Source organism: Diabrotica undecimpunctata, chromosome 7, assembly GCF_040954645.1.
Source record: "Diabrotica undecimpunctata isolate CICGRU chromosome 7, icDiaUnde3, whole genome shotgun sequence".
Taxonomy (NCBI): domain Eukaryota; kingdom Metazoa; phylum Arthropoda; class Insecta; order Coleoptera; family Chrysomelidae; genus Diabrotica; species Diabrotica undecimpunctata.
The window spans coordinates 125,709,011-125,729,192 of NC_092809.1; the positions used below are offsets into that span (position 1 = coordinate 125,709,011).

Consider the following 20,182-nt stretch of genomic DNA (forward strand, 5'->3'; position numbering starts at 1 on the left):
AGTCAATAAAGTCTGATAAAGCCAGTGTAAGACCAATAATGATATACGCCTCAGAAACAAGACCCGACACAGCCACAACGCGAAGGCTACTGAAAACGGCAGAGATGAGAGTACTGAGAAGAATTACAGGAAATATGCTGAGAGATCGAAAGAGAAGTGAAGACATTAGAAGAAAATGTAACGTATAGTGTATGGTATAAATGAATGGACACAAAATAGAAAAAAAGAATGGAATAACCACATAAGCAGAATGGAGGAGACCCGTGTCGTCAACATAGCAAGAGATAAGTCACCAATCGGCAGAAGAAGTATCGGACGACCGCGCAAAAGATGGAGTGACAACCTTCCATAAAGGTATTAATCCGCCAATGAACAAGCAGAATTGCTTGTAAAGAGGAAGAAGAAGAAAAAGCAAGAAGTCTCTGGAATAACTAATAAAAAATATTTATTTTAGTCAAAACTAAAACTTATCCGTTTTAATGGATTTTTAATGGAAATATCCTTCGCGCGTTAGTTTTTAAGTAAAACTTTCTACTTCCTCAGTTGGCTGGTTCTATTAGTTGAACAAAGTTGTCCACCCTTTCGAGCAGGAAAAATGTATGTTCCCTTCATGTTAAATCTTATCTTATAACATCGCGTTAAAAAATTTGTAAATAAGAAATTTTGTTAAATCGCATTTCCAAGAATTTCAATCCACACCACTACTATTGACTTGCTATTAACTAACTCTAAAGGTTAGAATAACAAAATGTGGGGCAGCTTGCTATGCAAGGTCAAATACTATCCCGATCCCGACTGGACTAATTGTCATATTATATCGACACGCGAAAATTCCTGTTGGTTAAGCTGAAAAATTTGCAAACGGCGCTTTGAATCGTCGACGCGTTGTTGTTTTGATCGACTGTGAGCAAACGTAGTACCTACCTTGAATACAGCTTTTTCATTAACAAAACAATGAATGCATTGAATTCTGTGAACTTCGTTTCTTCTGTTGCGCACTCAATTTTGATGACATTATCATGTTTTCTGCTAACAACTGCCAAATTCGTGTTATGAGGAAAAACTATATTCTTGTGTGATAAGATGTGTGTGTCTATCAAATATAACATGTCAGTTATTCTGTCGGCACAGATTACTTAACCCTTTTAATTAACCACTCCTTGTGAAACTTTATTAATGTACATAATAAAATACAAGATACTAGTACTTAACAGTTTTAATTTTAAATATTTGGCAATATACTAAAGCGGTCATAATATAGCAAACACTGTAACTACCCGAGCGACAAATATAAAAATATAATTAACATTTTACCACCAAGAGTACAAGAAGTACTTCATATCGAACACAAAAGTCGTGACCGGGTACGACCATGCCCATAATAATTATAGTAAATCCGCCTTCCTTTGCTAACGTGTGACTAAGAGCGAGAGGTAAGTCCGCCGTCTAGTTCATTCGTAAAAGTAAAACGTGCACAGTGTATACCACACCAGTCGGAATTTATTATGTAAATATTTACTTTTACCCACATAGGCCAAATTTGGAGAACTCTTTGGACATAAATGAACACATATTAACGAACTATGACTATGATTCTTTTTAAAGATGTGTAGAAATCATTTATTTAATTTAATAAAGAAATATTACAAAGACGGCTCGGCTCTTAAAATAAATAGACGGAAAATTAGCCAGAAGAATAAGGAGGTATAACAATTCTATGAAAATCCTATTTAAAACAATATTTTAGTTTTATTTCCTAACAGCTTAATGTAAGTTGGCACACCGATTTTCCTCGTATCATATCTACACCATCCCACCATCTTAATCTTAATCTAGCTTTTCGACTAGTTTCTTTAGGTTTCGTCTATACAACACGTGGTGCAGAGTACTTGCTTTGGATGCCCATGTTCTATGAACTGCAGCGTTTAATTCTTATTGCAGCAATTATATCTTTAAAATGTTTTCTATGCAGTATATGTACTGCAAAATTATATCCAGAACGTCAAGCTCCAGTATCATTTATTTTAGTTATCCTATGTAGGTACATCAAAATATTATCCTTTAAGAGAGCCTGATAGCCAGATGCATTAAGCGTTAGGGATAAATGCTCTAAGACGAATCTGTTTTAGCTGCGCTGACAAAACTGAGTGCTCCACTCCATAATATGCAAGGATATCAATATACTGTTGATGATGACGACAATGAACCTATATCGGTTCACATAATGCATAATAATACATGCTCTCATCCAGGTTACAGAAAGCATCAATATGTTTTAAATTAAAAACATCCTTCAATAAAAAAAACTGTCCATACTCTATTCATGCAGCCATAGGAATGATCAGCAAAACACAGAATATACAGAGAAATTATGATTTCTGGTCTTCTAGTCCAAATAGATTACACCATGACGTCTCTTGTAATGTTTAACTCAACGATCTGTGTACATATGTAAAATTAAGGAGCAAAGTACAGCGCAATACAGGCAAAGATTTCTAGAGTCAAAATACATTCTTTTGATAACAGTTCCTATGAGAAATTATTCTAACGTCGTTGGATGTTGTGTGTATCCAAGTGTATCCAAGCCACATTTGTCGATTAATTAGGTTTTTTTACTCGGGAATTGGTATGTAAACTGTTACTATTCTAATTGATCGTTCCTTTTATTATAGTGTAACGAATATTTTTGCCTACCACATAGGGTATTATTAAGGGGGTTGAAAATTGGGGACAGAAATTACGGAGCTAGAGATAGAGCAAGCAAAATAAACGAAACTTATGCGCGAACGGCGCTCAGGGTTTATTTGGAGAAACTGGGTCGTGGATAAGTGAATGGCAAGAGGGTTGGATTGGGGCAACTACAAAAATGAAACAAAAAGAGGGTACTTACATGAATCTCCTGGACAAATGGCAAAACAAAACACAAGAAGGTCCTCTAGCTATTTAAAATGGGACGCCGCTTTGAGAAAACTTCCTGCTGGATGAAAGAAAAAGGCTCTTCCTTCTTGGATTTCACTAAAATTGCTTTACTTTACATTTCTGAGCTTGGAACTTAAGATTCACTGCCACGCAACTTGTCTCCTTAAAAACTCAACAATGGAACATGAACTCAGATGAGATACGGCATACAACAAAACAGTGATTACTCCTACCAGAACTGACACATTACTTTGAGTATAAATCACTTTTTTTTAACAAATTTTGCTGGTTTTTCCGACTAAACTAAACCCATCTGCTTTGAATGGCCCATCTTCCAAATCTCTATAACTACACATACTGCACAATTAACTGATACAACACTACACATTTTCCCATGAAAAAGGGCGAAAACGAAAAAACTACGACTTTGATGCTACATTCGGACTCCAGTAAAACTAAACACGCCTTTAACAGCGACCGGCCTTACCGAGAGTAGGTAAATTCTTAAAAATCATTCGCTTAGCTTGGTATAAACAAAACATATAAACGAGAATATTTTTTTGAAACGCAGAATATTAAGCGGCTTCGATCACAGAAAAATACCAAAGAATATGCGTCTGTGATAAATTTAAACAAACTGTAAAATTTGCTTATATCAACTCGTTGACGCAAAATGGATTAAAAATACTTTTTCGATGATTTAACATATACGAGGGGATTTCAATATATACCAAAGAATTTAAAAATGCTACAATAGTTAGAGTGCCCGTTGGCAATAAAGTTTGATTTTGCTTGTTAAGTATTGTCTTTTCTCATGAAATGTCTGTTTATTTTATTCAAAATTAATAACTTCTTAAATTTAAAATAAAAAGTACTAACCTGTGATCTCTCAAGTGATCCTGTCTTCTGAATGCCTTACCGCAAATATCACAAGAATACGGCCGTTCGTCAGTGTGAGTACGTTCGTGAATCAACAAGTTGTAACTCTTAGTAAACTGTCTATTACAATACTTGCATATAAATTGTTTTTTAGGTCGCGAAGCCCGACCGGGTGCTCGTAGTAGCCTCCTGTCTAAGTGAGCATGCATCTGCGGAGGTCCCGGAGGGAACAGAGTGCTACCTCCTGGAAATGTAAAAGAAGCCGGACCGGCTGGTGACGTAGGTAAAAATCCGGGATACGAATGGTTTTGCGCACTGCCAGATGCTTCCAATAAACCAGCAGGGGGTCTAGGTCGGTGAGGAAGCATTAGAGCAGCAGCATGTGCTGCTGCTACACATACTGCTTCTTCTCGGAATTGTAATTCTTTACGCTTATCTGCCATGATAGCCATCAAATCAAATCCGGACGAGGAGGTTTTCCTAACACTAGGAAAACCAGATGCAGAAGCACCGTTTTCTGCAGATTTTCCTTCAGATCGATCTCTGCTTTCTCGAATTAGTTCCGATCCGAGTAGGGGATGCATTTCGCCCGAATACATCATTTGATGCATATTTCGTGAAGGGACAACCGGCACAAAAGCGGAACTTTCCCTATGGTGGCTCATGGTGCTTTGTAATGGTACTTGCTGATATCCGAGCTGGCCTTCATATCGGCTGGCGGAAGAGGATCGATTACTGCTTCCCGAAGAAGGGAGCGAGAAGTCGTGACGAGCCAACGACAGAGGACGCTCCTCTACGGGAGAACTGGTTGCTGTCTCAGGCATCGTAATCTGTAAGAAAAGAAGAGTTTGTAATATACATATTAATAATATAACGATTTAGATTGATATTAAGAAAGTTGTAAAGCAAGGACTATTATATTTAAATATTTAGGAAAGCTATGAGATGTTGGATTATTTAAATACAACACTGAACTCATTAGAAAATGAAAAAATATATATAGTGGAGAGGCAGTTAGAATCGGCTGATAAAATAAATGGAAAAAACAAAAGCTATATATCTTGTTAGTCGAATAAGAAAGAAAATATTGAATTTATAATAAATCCAGGATTAAACAGAAATACTAAAATGGATGGAACAAGACAACTATAATTTAGTGTAATGACAATTATATTTTTAACTAAACAAAGTTTGACGTTTTGGTTTCCACTTTGGAAATCGTTTTCAAAAAGATTATTTTAAAATATATTTCCTATTTTATACATTTCCTAGAATTAAAAAAAAATCTTTTTGAAAACGGTTTCCGGAGTTGAAATCGAAACGTCAAACTTTGTTTAGTTAAAAATGTAGTTGTTATTACAATAAATTATGGCTTAATCCCATATAAACATCACATTTAACTTACACGCCTGCCACAAGAAAGCAGTTTCAGAAGATACAGTACATTCAACCAACTCACACCTCTAAACGATTAATGGAATTCGCAGACCACCTTTCGTCTTAGTAAAAGGCACGGCAAACTGCACTGGAGTTCTCCATAATGTTTAACACTGCTAAATTTTGGGTATAAAGTAAATATATGTGTCATTGATATTGGTATCAAATCTATACTACAGCCAACGATCAAATGTGAAAATTTGAAGAGAAGTGTCAGAAGAAGTGGAGATAAGGAGAGGGGTCAGGCAAGGTTGCATACTGTCGCCGTTATTGTTTAATGCTTATTCTGAAGAAATCATACAAGAAGCTTTGGTAAACGAGACAGTCGGCATAAAAGTGAACGGAAGTTTAATTAACAACATTAGGTATGACGACGATACAGTCATAATAGCCGACAACTTGGAAGACTTAGAAAGAATAATGAACAAAATATTAAGATATAGTGGAGAATACGGACTCTCTCTTAACATCAAAAAAGCCAAATTCATGAAAATTAGCAAGAACAACAATACAAACGAAAAATTAACGGTAGGCGGCCAGCAGATTGAGAGAGTAAAAAAATATATTTACTTGGGAACGATAATCACAGAAAATAACGATTATACTGCAGAAATAAGAGTCAGAATTGAAAAAGCACGTGCCAACTTCGTGAAAATGAAAAAGATTTTATGCAGCAAAGATCTGACATTGGCCCTCAGAATAAGGCTAATTAAATGCTATGTACACAGTGTACTCTACTATGGAGCTGAATCATGGACATTAAACCGGAATACAATAAATCGACTTAAAGCGTTTGAAATGAGGACATTTAGAAGATTGTTAAGGATTCCATGGGTAGATAGAGTCACGAATACAGAAGTGTTAAGGAGAATAGGCAGAGAGAGGGATGTGATGAGAGGCGAAAGATACAACATCTTGAGACTCATAATTCAAGGAAAAGTAGAGGGTAGGAGAAGCGTAGGAAGAAGACGCGTTTCCTGCTTGAAGAACCTGAGAGAGTGGTTTGGTTGCAGCTCAGGGCATTTGTTCAGAGCAGCTGCCTCGAAGATCAGAATAGCCATGACGATTGCCAACCTTCATCGCGGAGATGGCACTTAAAGAAGAAGATTTGTCATTAACCCGTTGTTCATAGTTTTGCATATTTGTTTAATAAATAGTATTTTTGCATTCTGTCATTTAACGTAAATTTCTTTCATCTTGTTTTTTTATATCATTTTTTATATAATAATTTTTTTCTGAAACAAATACAACCGTGCTGAGGATAATTTATATTCAAAGTAGATATACAAAGTACTAAAATATCACTTTTAATTTTTGTCAAAAAATACTTCGTAGTAATTTAGAACATTTTGTCAATTTAAATAGTGGTGGTTAGATTGACCATATGTCTGTTAGAGTGTACCGTTTTTGAGACGTCTGCGATTACGGATTACAGTTAGGGTTTTGGTAGATATATTTAACTTTTAATTTTCAAATGAAAATACTTGTAATAAAAAAAAATAATTGTGGGAAAAATTTTAATTTGTTTATTTACGGTTTCCAACCCTTTCTAAACTTTTTATCAAACATAATTAAATTACAATCCGCATTCCTAATGATCATTAGGACAATTTGCTTAATGTGTTTAGAATCTTTGTGAGCGGTTATATTATATTTTACCTCTCAAGCACAACAGTTAGAAAGTTTGTGTCATAGATCCGAACTCAGTATATTGTAATTCAAACGTGTATTTTCAAGTGACCATTATGCCTAGACGTAAGTTGGATATTGATGAATTAATTGCAAATGTGCATAAATACTTTACCATGGAAAGAGACAATGGTGGACTTTTAAAGTCATTATTATGTATAAATCAACGCATTTGTGACACGCTCGGGAAAAGTGAAAGTAAGCTAAAAACTGTAATGAAGACTGTCAGAGATTCTCAAGAAGATCTTACTGTAGCTGAGTCACGAAGACAAGAAAACAACTTGTAAACATTCTAAGAGCATTGAATTACCTGATGGAGAAAAATTTGATATTCGCAATATTTTGTATCAAATGCGTGAAAACAATCAACATGTAAGTTTAGATACTTTACTGGCCAAAATAAGAGAAAGACAAGTTTTTGAAATTAAGAGGACTAGCCTTTGGAGAGTGTTGAGATATTTAGGATTTAAATTCAAAAAAGAAAATAATCGGTTACTTTTGTGCGAAAGGAGTAGGGTGGTTCACAAAAGAATTAAATTTTTGAGAGAATATACTAGACTTAAATCTGAAAATGCAACATTCGTATACTTAGATGAGACATGGATATTTGCAAAAGGTGGAATTAAAAGAATTTGGCAAGACGACAGCATAAAATCAATACAACACACAGATAGCGAAGACAAAAGACACATCTTGAGGAGAAACTGTTACCTAGTCTGAGTGAACCATCAGTTATAATTTTAGATAATGCACCTTACCATTCGGAGATTTTAGAGAAAGAACCAAAACAGTCGTGGAACGTACCGAGCCTAAAAAATTGGTTAGTTAAAAATAATATCAATTTTTCGGAATACGACTTCAAATCAGAGTTACTGAAAATTTCGAAACGTAATGAAAATACAACAGTTTATATAGTCGACCAAATTGTATTAGGTTATGGACATCAAGTATTACGGTTACCGTCGCGATATCACTGCCAGTTTAATCCCATCGAACACATCAGGGGTATATGTAAAACGTATTATGATAATCACGTTGGATGCAGTGGATACAGTGACGATGCAGTTAGGGAAATGTGGCAAGATGCTCTTAAAACTCCAGAAATATGGCCAAAACTGTAAATAAATGTGAAAAATTTATATGAAGAGTGGTGGATCCGGGAAAATAAAATTAGTGAAATTAATCCAGTGATTATAGATTTACATAATGGTAGTGGTAGTAGCGAGGAGAAACTCTTCCTAGACAAATACACAAACTAATAACACTTATATGGAACGAAGAGAAAATACCAACAAAATGGCACGAAAGTGTAATAATCCCCATCCATAAAAAGGGAGACAAAACCAAGTGCTCTAATTATAGAGGCATCTCCCTACTTAATACGGCATATAAAATCTTATAGAACATCCTATTAAGTAGGCTGATACCGTTTGTAGAAAATTTCATGGGGGAATACCAAACCGGCTTCAGAAAACATAGATCGACCATAGATCAGATCTTTACTCTAAGGCAGCTGCTTGAAAAAGGATGGGAATTCAATAGAACTATCCATAATCTCTTTATAGGTTTCCGGCAAGCGTACTACAGCATTAAAAGGGATTAGATGTGGAATGCAATGGCAGAACTTTCAGTTCCAAAAAAACTTATCCAGCTTGTAAAGTTATGTGTGAATAGCTGTAGATCCAGAGTAGTGGCCTGAAGCAAGGAGATGCGCTGTCACCTCTCCTCTCCTTAATATCATCCTGGAGAAAGTAGTAAGAGAAGCACAACTCAAAACAGAATTACTGACAGTAAATGGACCAAAATTACTACTAGCATACGCAGATGACATTGACATTTTGGGAAACACAGTCGCCAATGTGAAGGAGACTTTTAATAATTAGAGGTAGAGGCAAAGAAAACTGGTTTAAGAGTAAACAAAGAGAAAACCAAATACATGTGCATCAACAGACAGAAGGGACGAGATAGAATAGGGCGGCAAAATGTTACAATAGACCCATATAACTTTGAAAGAGTAGAGAGTTTTAAATATCTCGGAGCAACAATCACTGCAGATAACGATATCGCAGAAGAGATTAAAGGAAGAATTCAGGTTACGAACATCAAAGATTAGAATATATAAAACGGTGATTAGACCGGTGCTCATGTATGGGTGTAAGACGTGGACCCTGACCAAAGAAACTGAAATAAAGCTTAGATGTGTTGAGAGGAAAATCCTCAGAAGAATCTTTGGGCCTTATTACGACATTAATAGCAACCAATACCGAATGAGAACAAATGCTGAGGTCAAGCAGATGTATAGAGTGAGCGATATAGTCCAAGAGATTAAATCCCAACGTCTTAGATGGGCTGGCCATGTCCATAGTCTCCCTAATAACCGCCTCGCCAAGTTAATATGGAAGGAAGCCCCCACAGGAAGAAGGTCCTTAGGACGTCCACGAATGCGATGGAGAGACAATATATGGTCAGATCTAAGAACAATGGGGCTACCCACTGACCCAACTATTATGGACGACCGTTCAAGATGGAAGCAAGTTGTGCAGTCAGCCAAAACTCACCTTGGGTTGTAGTGCTACGAGAAGAAGAAAAAGAAGATAGCGGTAGTGAATTTAATGACGACGATGATGATTTATAAATTTAAATAATCAGTAAGTAAGATTAATAATCAGAAAATAAAAATCATGATTGTGGACCACGCGAATATCCTCCAAACAACAGGCGCCCTAAATCAATTCGAGAAAGTAGACGAGTTCACGTATCTAGGATCTTCCTTAAGCAATGCAGCCTCCTCCCATACGGAAATTCGCAGAAGAATAGGGATGGCCAAGAACGCGATGAGTCGACTGTCAAAAATATGGAAGGACCGCTCTTTATCCAAAAAACTCAAAATGAGACTGGTACGGACACTCATTTTTTCAATCTTCAGTTACGGTGCCGAAACATGGACAATAAAATCAGAGGATAGGAAAAGGATTGACGCATTCGAAATGTGGTGCTGGAGACGAATGCTACGCGTCTCGTGGACAGAGCACAGATCCAATCAGTCGATTCTCGAAGAGCTAAACATTCAGACCAGACTCTCCTCTCAGTGTCTTGCAAATGTTTTAAAGTTTTTCGGCCACATTGCGAGAAGAGACAATGACAACTTAGAAAGACTAATTGTGTGCGGAAACGTAGAAGGACGTAAAGGCAGAGGACGCTCACCTATCCGATGGTCAGATTAAGTACAGAAAGCCACTGGAGAGACGTTTTCCGAGTCCATGAGAGCAGCCCAAAATCGCAAGAGATGGAGAGAATTGACAGCCCGCATTGTAGGAAATCACGATCCTTAGCAATGAGGAAACGACAAGAGAGAGAGACAAAATAATTGTACAGCACGTTAACCATTATACTTATACATTAATTATTAGCCAAATAAACAATAATATTTAAAATTCCATTTGAATTTTTGCTCCTCATTTTATACAAATTAACTCTAACTCATAATACAGGCAAAAATATTCTAAACAAATTAAGTAATTAAAAAGATTATGGAGAACTCCAGTGCAGTTCCCGTGCCTTCTACTACAGCGAAAGGTTTTTTGCGAATTTCATTAATCGTTTAGAGGTGTACGTTGGTTGAATGTACTGTAGCTATTCGTTAAAGCGTGTCAATATACGTACAAAATGAACAATGCCACATTAACAACTAGATATGAACTCAAAAACAAACTGTTGTAATAGAGAATTTGAATTTAATACAAAATTTTTGCAATCTATATCTTTTGTCTAAATATCCTTTATTTTTGTTCATTATTACTGTTCATAACGTGGGCATCTCAGAGATGGTATGTCTGGAATGTCCACGTTTATTTAATACAGAGTCTGTCCCAAGAGTATCAATCTTCGTTCATAAAGTAACTCTTTACAAAATGCCGTATACCTAAGTGCCAACGGAAAGTATCTAATTCGTTATAGCATAATTTTCATATCAAATTGCCACACAAAAACAGTTTCAGAACCGCAGAATTACGAAGTTATAAACGAAAGTCGGATACTTTTGGGACAGATCTCGTACACTACGCGGCAACAATGTAGCTCTGTCAAGTTTATTCTTTCAAAAACCGTTGCATGCACACTTATTATTATTTTGGAACGAATTCATAGTGTTGCCAAGATGTTTTACTAATCAATCTATTTGAAAACGTCATCGAAAAACGTACATAAACTCGGTTCGCTAATCCCAGTCCGAACTGTCTAGTGAATTTAGTAATTATTTTTTTGCGAAGTTAGTTACTTTTTGACAGACTAAAAGTGGCTGGAAATTACTATACAACCAAGCACCCGTACTCATAGCCAATATTAATAGTAAACAAACTAAATAGTAAATAAAATAGAACTTTGCGAATTACCGACAATCAATATTTATTTGCACCATATAATAAATAGTTATATGTTACATTATAACAACTAAATATATATTTTTTAAATATATACTACCCAAAATTTGATGGGTTTAGTATACACTTACGACTATTTAGAATAATTCTTCTTTTTTTAAAGAAAGAAGTCTGTAATAGCAGGATACTTGAGCTATTAATACTGAGAAGTAGGAATTGTTGTGTTGTAGGTTTCCGACAATGAATCTGTCAAAATATGCCCGAGCTAAGCGAATGGAGTTTATTATGTAATATTAATATTATGTAATATAACAAATAAATAGATAAATTAGAACCCCTACACCACTGTATGATTATTGTGAAGTGTCATGAAATTTAAATTTGGCGCATTCGCATTTCCGGATATGTCCGCCATCAGAGGCCACTTTTTTGATCTCCTTTTCATAACGATTAGATTCCCTCTTTTGTCTTTTTGCTCCATGGTTTAGTATACACTTCCACTCTTTAGAATAATTCTTCTTTTTTTAAACAAAGTAGTATGCAATAGTAGGATACTTTAGCTATTAATACTGAAAAGTAGGAATTGTTGTGTTGTAGGTTTCCGACAATGAATCTGTCAAAATATGCCCGAGCTAAGCGAATGGAGTTTACCTTTTAACTCTATTAACTTTTTAATTAATTATCATTTATTTTAAGGGTTTTTATAAAGAATTGCAATATTTTTGCATGTTTTACATTGATATTTACCACGTAAAGATAAACACGTTTAACCGAAATATCATTAAGCAATACAAACCACTTTGAAGGTAAATAAAGGTGTAAAAACAATTTAGAAGTCAAAAAGCACCAGGAAAAACAACGATGTTTTTAAACTTTCTCTTACTTTCTAAATTATCCTTTTATATTTAATTTAAGGTTTACAAAGTCTTTCAAAATGTTACCGTAAAATCTATTTGATTAAGATACAATATAAAAGTATCGTCATTGTTTTCTAAAGCAACAATATTGTCATGTAGTATTTTTATTTATTTATTAACATTTTTACACGAAGAAACAGTTTTAGTATATAAAACATAAGAAACAGAAAATCTTAATAACTCAATAACGTGGAACCTGATTAAAAAAGACAAAATGAGATTAAATAAAATGAAAAATAAAATTATACAGTAGGAGATGTACTTATAGGAAAAAGTAATAGGAAAAAGTTGGAAATTATTATTTTTTCTGCCCTTATCTTCTTAATAATCACTTATCACTTATCTTCTTAATAATATCACTTATGCTAAGTTCTTTCTTCTTCGGCTTTTTCTCCTCATGAGCCCGCTGTTTTCGTCCTCCACAGCACTCTATTCTCCAAGAGAAGGTGACCGGCGTCAGTTTATACCGATTATAGCATTTCCTATGTACGTTTTCCATCTTGTAGCAGGCCTTCCTTCCCGGCGAATCCCAGTCCAATATTCTTTTCGGCCACCTGTACTCCGCCATTCTTTGTACAAGCCCGTACCTCTACGGGGCTCTGTTTTCTAACTTTTTTGTATTGAGCATTCTACTTACATTTTGTACCATATTTCCTATTCTATCCTCTTTGGTGATTTGTAGACATCTTCTTAAGCCAAATTCAGCAGTTTTTATTTTATTTCGTATTGCTGTTGTCATTGGCCATACCTTTGTTCAATATATGGTAAAAAATCAGCACCTTTTCTTTATACAGTCTTTGTGTTATATTCACCCATTTCTCTCTAATGTGCATCCATCTCATTGCTTCCTATAGTTATTTTCTGGGCAAGCTATCGTATGCTTTTTAAGTCGATAAAGGTCATATATGTCAATATTTTTCTCTTTGTTTATTTCTATCACTTGTCTCATGATGAATATATTACATATGATCTGGGTTTTCGGAATCTAGCTTGTTCTTCGCCATAATGGTTGTTCTATTTTTCTTTTACAACTGTGGAACACTTTCCTGCTATTGAAGACCTGGTCCTTTGTTGTTTTTGGCTTTCTTTAAGGCTTTAGTTATATCTTCCTCTGTGATTTCGGCTTCCTTCGTTATTATTGTCACTCCGGTCTATTCTCCTGCAGTAATTTTGTGTAATGCTTTGTCCACTTCTTTGGTGTAATTATTTATCCGTATATTCTTACTTCTTTTATCTGTTTTTTCCATACTTCCATTGATCTGTGGTACCCTATTATGTTATCTATGTCACTGCACACTCTCTCCCTGTATTTGTTTTTCTTGAGCCTTATTCTTGGCTTGACTTGTTGTATGAGGGTAACATATTCTTTTCTTAAGTTCTTTGGTTCTGTTGTTTAGGCATTTATGAAACAACTTCTTTCCTTTTAATTATCTCTTCTAGGCCGTCAATGTATTTCTCCAAATATTTATTCTTGTGCTTTATGCTAAGTTCCAGAGTCTGAAAATCCACAAATACCTGAAAAATAATTAGCGAAGAGATCAACCATGACATCGCCATTCTGTTGCCGAATTCCCGTGAGATTGTATACGTAATAAGTACTTGATTTAAATGTAGTCTTGGAGCCAGGAACCGCTTGAAAGGTTAGTTTTTTCCTGACAGCCATCAGTTCTACACCAGTTAAGTTCTTTGGGTTTTCGCAGATCTGAAAAGTGTAGATATGGTCGATGCAAGATCGTCCAACTCGAAATCCTGCTTGCTATTCGAGCTCAAGTTGCTCATATTCGTTTCGACTAGGGTTTTCATAACTTTTCGGAATAATCTACTGAGATCGCAGGTAACTAAGATAGAGCGGTAGTTCTTGCAGTTTGTCTTATTCCCTTTTTTGGGTCGGTGTATAAATTTCACAATACTTTACTAAATAAGAGTCTAAAAAATAGATGTTGTCTTTCTTCCACTCCCTTATAAGATTGATCTAAACTCAATCCTAAAATATTGGTACAGTTAATGTAATAAAATGGTGAGTACACATTGAAAAGAAATAAAATGTAACTAGAATATAAATAAACAATTAAATTGTCCTTGCTGGATTTGGACTAACTCATTGTAGCGATTGTTTGTGGAGAATAACAACGAACTATGAGCTGTATGAATTAACGCAGAGCGCAGATATCGTTAGATTTGTAAAGTCACAAAGACTAAACTAGCTTGGCCACTTAGAAAGAATGTCAGCTAATCGAGTTGTCAAAGTAATACAGAATTGGAAACCCCAAGTAAATATGACAAGAGGAAGGCCCCGTAAAAGGTGGATAGACGATGAAGAGGAAGATATTAAAACCATGAACATCAGGCAGTGGCGAAAGAAAGTATCCGACAGAGCAGAATGGAAGAACGTTGTAAGACAGGCCAAAACCCACATAGGGTTGCAGCGCCATTAGAAGAAGAAGAAGAAGATTGTCCTTGCTGAACGTGTTGATAATACTATAGGCTATAACACTCTAATGCCTTTCAATATGATGGGCCGTTGTGTTTTTTGCGGATACGGCATTTAGTTTAGGTTCTAGAGGACAACAAATGTTAAACAATCTGAAGTATTCACTTGGTTTCTTCTGGGAGAATTTAGCAAATTTTTCAAAATTTGAAGAAAATTGTTGAATAAAACCGAAAAGTTTTATATAGAGAAAGAAGAATTGGAGAGCTATGTCAAGGATTTAACTATAACTGCGAGATTTATAAGCCTCGTAAATATATTAAATCTCTAGAATTAATTACTCACAGTTATTTTAAGTGATGGACGTTCAGAATATGTATACACAGGTTTAAAATATAATATATTATTATAACAATGGTCTAGCCGCATAATTTGATTTCACAAAAATATGCGCTATCATTCATTGCGGTTACTGGACAATATTACACGGAATTACTCCACCCAGAAGCGAGTCAGTTATGAGAATTGTAAGTTCTCATTTTCCTTTGATTTTTTGCGCTGTGGAATTCCCTACATACAATAAAACCAGAGCACGTATTCATAGAACGAAGAACAAGACCTGAATTTTCACAGGACCGACGTCGATCAATATAGAATATTAATCTTTTTGATGACTCAATTTGTGAATAACTTTATTCTAGTTATTTGAGGATTGTCTCAGGTATGTCAAGTTCTTCTTCACATCATCTGTATGAATACTAAACAAAGCATACAAAAATTACGAAAAGGATTACGGTAACAATGTTTATACCGTCGAATTATATCTACAGAAATATTGTAACAAGAAATTTGAAGGTTATGATTTCAAAAATCGATGAAATTTCAGCAGATATACCATTAGGCAGCATTTTGGTTTCAGTATATTTCTCGATCATTAACAGAACTTATTTCAAGAGACAAACGTCATTTGGGCTAGCAATGAATGAGTCAATTGAAAAAAAAGTAACGTCATACCAGCTTGTTGCCAAAATGTTCAACAAAATTACAGAAAGTTTCTTAAATATTATCATATTTGATAATATATTGACTAGCTTAATTTGCTTTTCGAAGGATTTGCATTTACCATGAGCTTTACGTGCTGCCAACTGCAAACAAATAAATTGTAACGCATTCCTCAGCTTTTATTACATACATATTATTACATAGACACTGCAAATTCGTTACATCGAAGCAACTCAAAAGTTAATTGCATGGCTATTAAACCATTCTTCACGGTCCACGTGTAGATGGCGGAGTAAATGTACACAACAATATTTATAGCTGTGCACTAAATTTCAAGCCTGCAAAAGAACTTTCAAACAATTATTTTTTTACCAAACTTATTTACATTCTGTGTCTTTTTCTAAATGTGCCTATCTTCTAGAGATGTTGGCGACTACATTGACCCATCTTATTCTATTCAAAGCAGCTCGAAATAGATCAGTTGACGTTAGACCAGTCCACTTCATAAGATTGCCTAGTCAGGATATACGTCTACGTCCAGGGACTCTCTTACCCTCAATCTTGCCTTGTAGAATCAACTGTAGAAGTCGGTATTTATTATAACGCATGATGTGGCCGAAGTAAGCCAATTTTCTGTACTGTACAACATTCTGTATAGTACTCGTACATATCTATTATCCAAATAAATCGTCCCATACCCATGTTACCATGCGACCCTTTGGGAAGAAAAAATCTTCAAAAATTTGACACAACCTTATTTATAAACATAAAGAACAAAAAATCATTTATTAATTTAAAATTTCAAGTGTTAATACCTCCAGTTGCAAAGGACTTCGTTTTAAAATAAACTCTTGGCAAAGCTTTAAACGTACATAAAGAGTTACTTAACGAGCCTCTGGAAATATAGGGGGCAGTGTGAATTTAAAGCAATGAAAAGTGAATCAACTAGATAAACCTAACCTAAATTGTCTTACTTATTAACAACATAAAAACTTTCGCACTTACTTTTTATTGCGTCACAAATATCCATTTATTTTTATGTAAAAATAAACTACTGCTTAATTTTTGTCATTATTATAAATCATTATTTACTTTTAAACAATCGCTATACAAGTAAATTGCTATACGAGTTCACAATTAACATAAGTTTATAGTTGCATGTAGTAGTCGAATGGTTTTATCTTATTGTAATAAATACATAAAGATATGAATGTGAGCATAAGTTTAATAGAACAAAAAAATTTTATTGAATCTAGAAATGTGTTTTAACACGAAAATCGTGGAATAATCAGAACACAAAAAGTGGTTATCATATAATCCGGTGATAAAACTATTTGGAAGTAAATACAGTAAATGGATTCTATTATCCACAGCAAATTTTTACTTCCAAGAGATTTTATAATTGAATATGTGTCAATAAAACTATTTGCATTTATTATGTGGTATATGTGGTTGGTCAAAAATCCTGGAGGAACGAAGTAGACGACGCCATGAGTAAGAGAGGCCGAAACGATGGAGAATGGAACAACAGAGAGAGATGGAAACGGTTGAGCGAGGGAAGGCAGTGAATACTGTAGAATCCCTGAATATATATATATATATATATATATATATATATATATATATATATATATATATATATATATATATATATATGTAATTACAGTATTGTGCGAATTAATGGAATCATTGTGACATTTTTCAATATCCACAGTTGGTAACACTGTCCACACATTTACAACTGACCAAACATTGAAAAAAACATAACCTTACTTTTCTCTACCTTTTATTTGAGGGTGCTTTAGGACATTTCCCACTTAGTTTGTGTTGTTTTCGGTAGTTAACGAGTTTGTTTCGTTTAATTCCATCATGGATATTACGCCTAAGAAGCGTGAAAAGATTATCACGTTAAGTGAATACATTTCTATGTCACAAAGAAAAATCACAAGAACATGTGGAGTGACTCAGGGGGCAGTAAGCAAGATTTTGAAGCGTAAACGAGAAACGGGACCAATGGATGTGAAAAGGTTAGGAAAATACGGAAGAAAGAGAAAAGCCACCAGCAGATAAAAGATTTTTACTTCGAAAGAGCAAATTGGACCCAAGAAAAACAAGCCACGAGCTCCAACAAGGTCTAGCAGCATCAGGTGTAGTAATTCATGACTCAACTGTTCTGAAAACACTTTTGGAGAATGGTAGACGGGCAAAGCGCCCACAGAAAAAAACAGCTTCTAACTGAACGAATATGAATACTTCTAACTGAATAATGAAGAAACAAAGGCTATTCTGGGCAAAAAAATACTGTTACGTAAAAATATGAGTCATAGTTTTAACCTTTAAAACATGTTTTTAATCTAATATGTTGTAGAGTTTACGAGAGGCCTCGATTTACCTGAGCGACCTTCCAGAAGCGATGCGAGGGAAATCCAGTTTGCCTTTACCGTTTCGCCATCGAAGGTTTTAGACTATTCGAGATAACGGCACTGGTATATAATAACGGAACTTTATTTGGAAGGGACAGTTAATAAAGAAGATTCGCGCTCGTGATATTATTGTTACGCTCGCCTACTAATAAATTATTGTATATGTAGTGATAAATAAACTTATATAAATTATCGTGCCTTTTAATAAATTAAAGTAGGAACAAGATAATAAATTAGTAAAGACATTATAAATTAAAGACATAACAATTAATAAATTCACAACAAATGGTGTCAGAGTGAGATCGAACATAAATTAGACTTATAATAATAATACAAGTGAATATAAAATAAATTGTGAAGATGGCTACGATTTATGAGCTGACAGTGACTAATTTAAGAAGACATCTCGAAGACAGAGAATTAGCTTCTACCGGAAAAAAGGCTGAGTTAGTCCAACGACTAAAGAACGCTTTGCTAGAAGAAGGACTAGATCCAGAGACTTATATATTTGAAGATGCTGTCCTCTCGTCGATTTCGAAAGTTTCTTCTGATGTAGCCAAAGTTTCTGGTGACATCGCATCATTAGAGAACAAAGTTTCTGACGATATTTCGAAAGTTTCTTCTGATGTAGCCAAGGTTTCTGGTGATGTAGCCAAAGTTTCCGGCGACATCGCTTCGTTGGAAGACAAAGTTTCTAACGAGATTTCTTCGCTGGAAAGCAAAGTCTCTGCTAACATCTCTTCGGAAATCTCTAAAGTCACTTCTGAGATGTCTGCCCTGGACGATAGAATATCTTCATTAAAAAACCAAGTTGCTGCCGATATGTTAGCCTTCGAAGAAAAGATATGGAAAGAGATGGAAAAGAAGATGGAGGAAACAGGGACAGCAGAGAGAGGTAACAATCCGATTACAGTGGAGATAAAAGAAGACGAGACGAAATGTAAGTTGGAGACACGGCCGAAATTTGAAGGAAGTGGAGGTTCTATTCATGTTAAAGTCCCAACTTTCGACGGAAAATCATCATGGAACAACTACATGAAACAGTTCGAATCAGCCGCAAGAGCGAATGGATGGTCTGAAAAAGAAAAGGCTGTAAACCTGACTATCGCTCTTCGAGGAGATGCCTTAGATGTGCTTCAGACCATAGCCGTAGAGGAGACCGATGATTTCGAACAACTGAAGAAGAGGTTAAATATGCGATATGGCCACGAACATTTGGATCATGTATATCAGTCACAGCTTAAAAATCGTAGACAGAAGAAAGATGAGGCTCTTCAAGAATATGAGGTAGATATTGCCAGATTAGTACGATATGCTTATCCAACAGCTCCCGAAGACATGATGGAAAAATTGGCCGTTCAAACGTTTATTGATGGTCTTCGTGATCATGAAATGCAGAGAACACTGCGATTAGCTCGTCACAAGACGCTGGTTGATGTCCTATCCGCCGCCCTCGAATACGAGTCAGCTACGCAGGCCTCTGGCGGGTACAGTAAAGTTAGGACTGTAAAAGAGGAAGGAGACGAAGATAAACTTGACCAGCTCTTTAATTTGATGAAAAGCATGACATGCAAGAAAAAGAAGACCATAAAATCAAGAAACTCACCATCAGGAAAACCAGAACGAGTCAACCTTAGGGGGGCAGCTTCGACCCGGAACTCTTCCAAAGACCCTCTTATACTAATAGCTTCTTTGAAATGTCGTGAAGATAGTGTATATGTAGATGGAGACATAAATGGTAAAAAGCATACGTTGTTGGTGGATACCGGAGCGACCAGAACCATTATACGCCCGACAGTTATAAACAGCCGAAAGAAACTGTTACCAACGAGGTTACGACTTCGGACCGCTACAGGTGAAAATGCCAACATTCATGGAGAAATCCAGGTACAATTGGGAATTGGGGCAGAAAAGTTTGTCCATACTGTTATAGTTGCTGACATCGAAGAGGATGTTATATTAGGAATGGACGTAATGAATATGCATGGATTCCAATTGGATTTTAAGAATAAGGTAATCAAAGTTGGCAACGAGGAGGTATTTCTCCATCCACATAATGACAACACTGTGCAAGCAGCCATTACAGAAGATACAGTCGTGCCTGCGAGA

General features: G+C 35.4%; 2 protein-coding genes across 2 annotated transcripts in view; one reads left to right on the top strand and one right to left on the bottom strand.

Moving 5' to 3' along the window:
* Positions 1–20,182, top strand: part of BicC (protein bicaudal C) — a 635,428-nt gene that overhangs the window by 57,897 nt on the left and 557,349 nt on the right. The window lies entirely within an intron of this gene.
* The window catches only part of LOC140446130 (protein bowel-like), a 49,070-nt gene that overhangs the window by 13,897 nt on the left and 14,991 nt on the right, over positions 1–20,182 (bottom strand). Inside the window, exon 2 of the mRNA XM_072538661.1 lies at positions 3,799–4,628. Within this exon, the coding sequence (XP_072394762.1) occupies positions 3,799–4,622 (824 nt within the window). The 5' untranslated portion in view covers positions 4,623–4,628. The remainder of the gene's footprint in view (positions 1–3,798; positions 4,629–20,182) is intronic.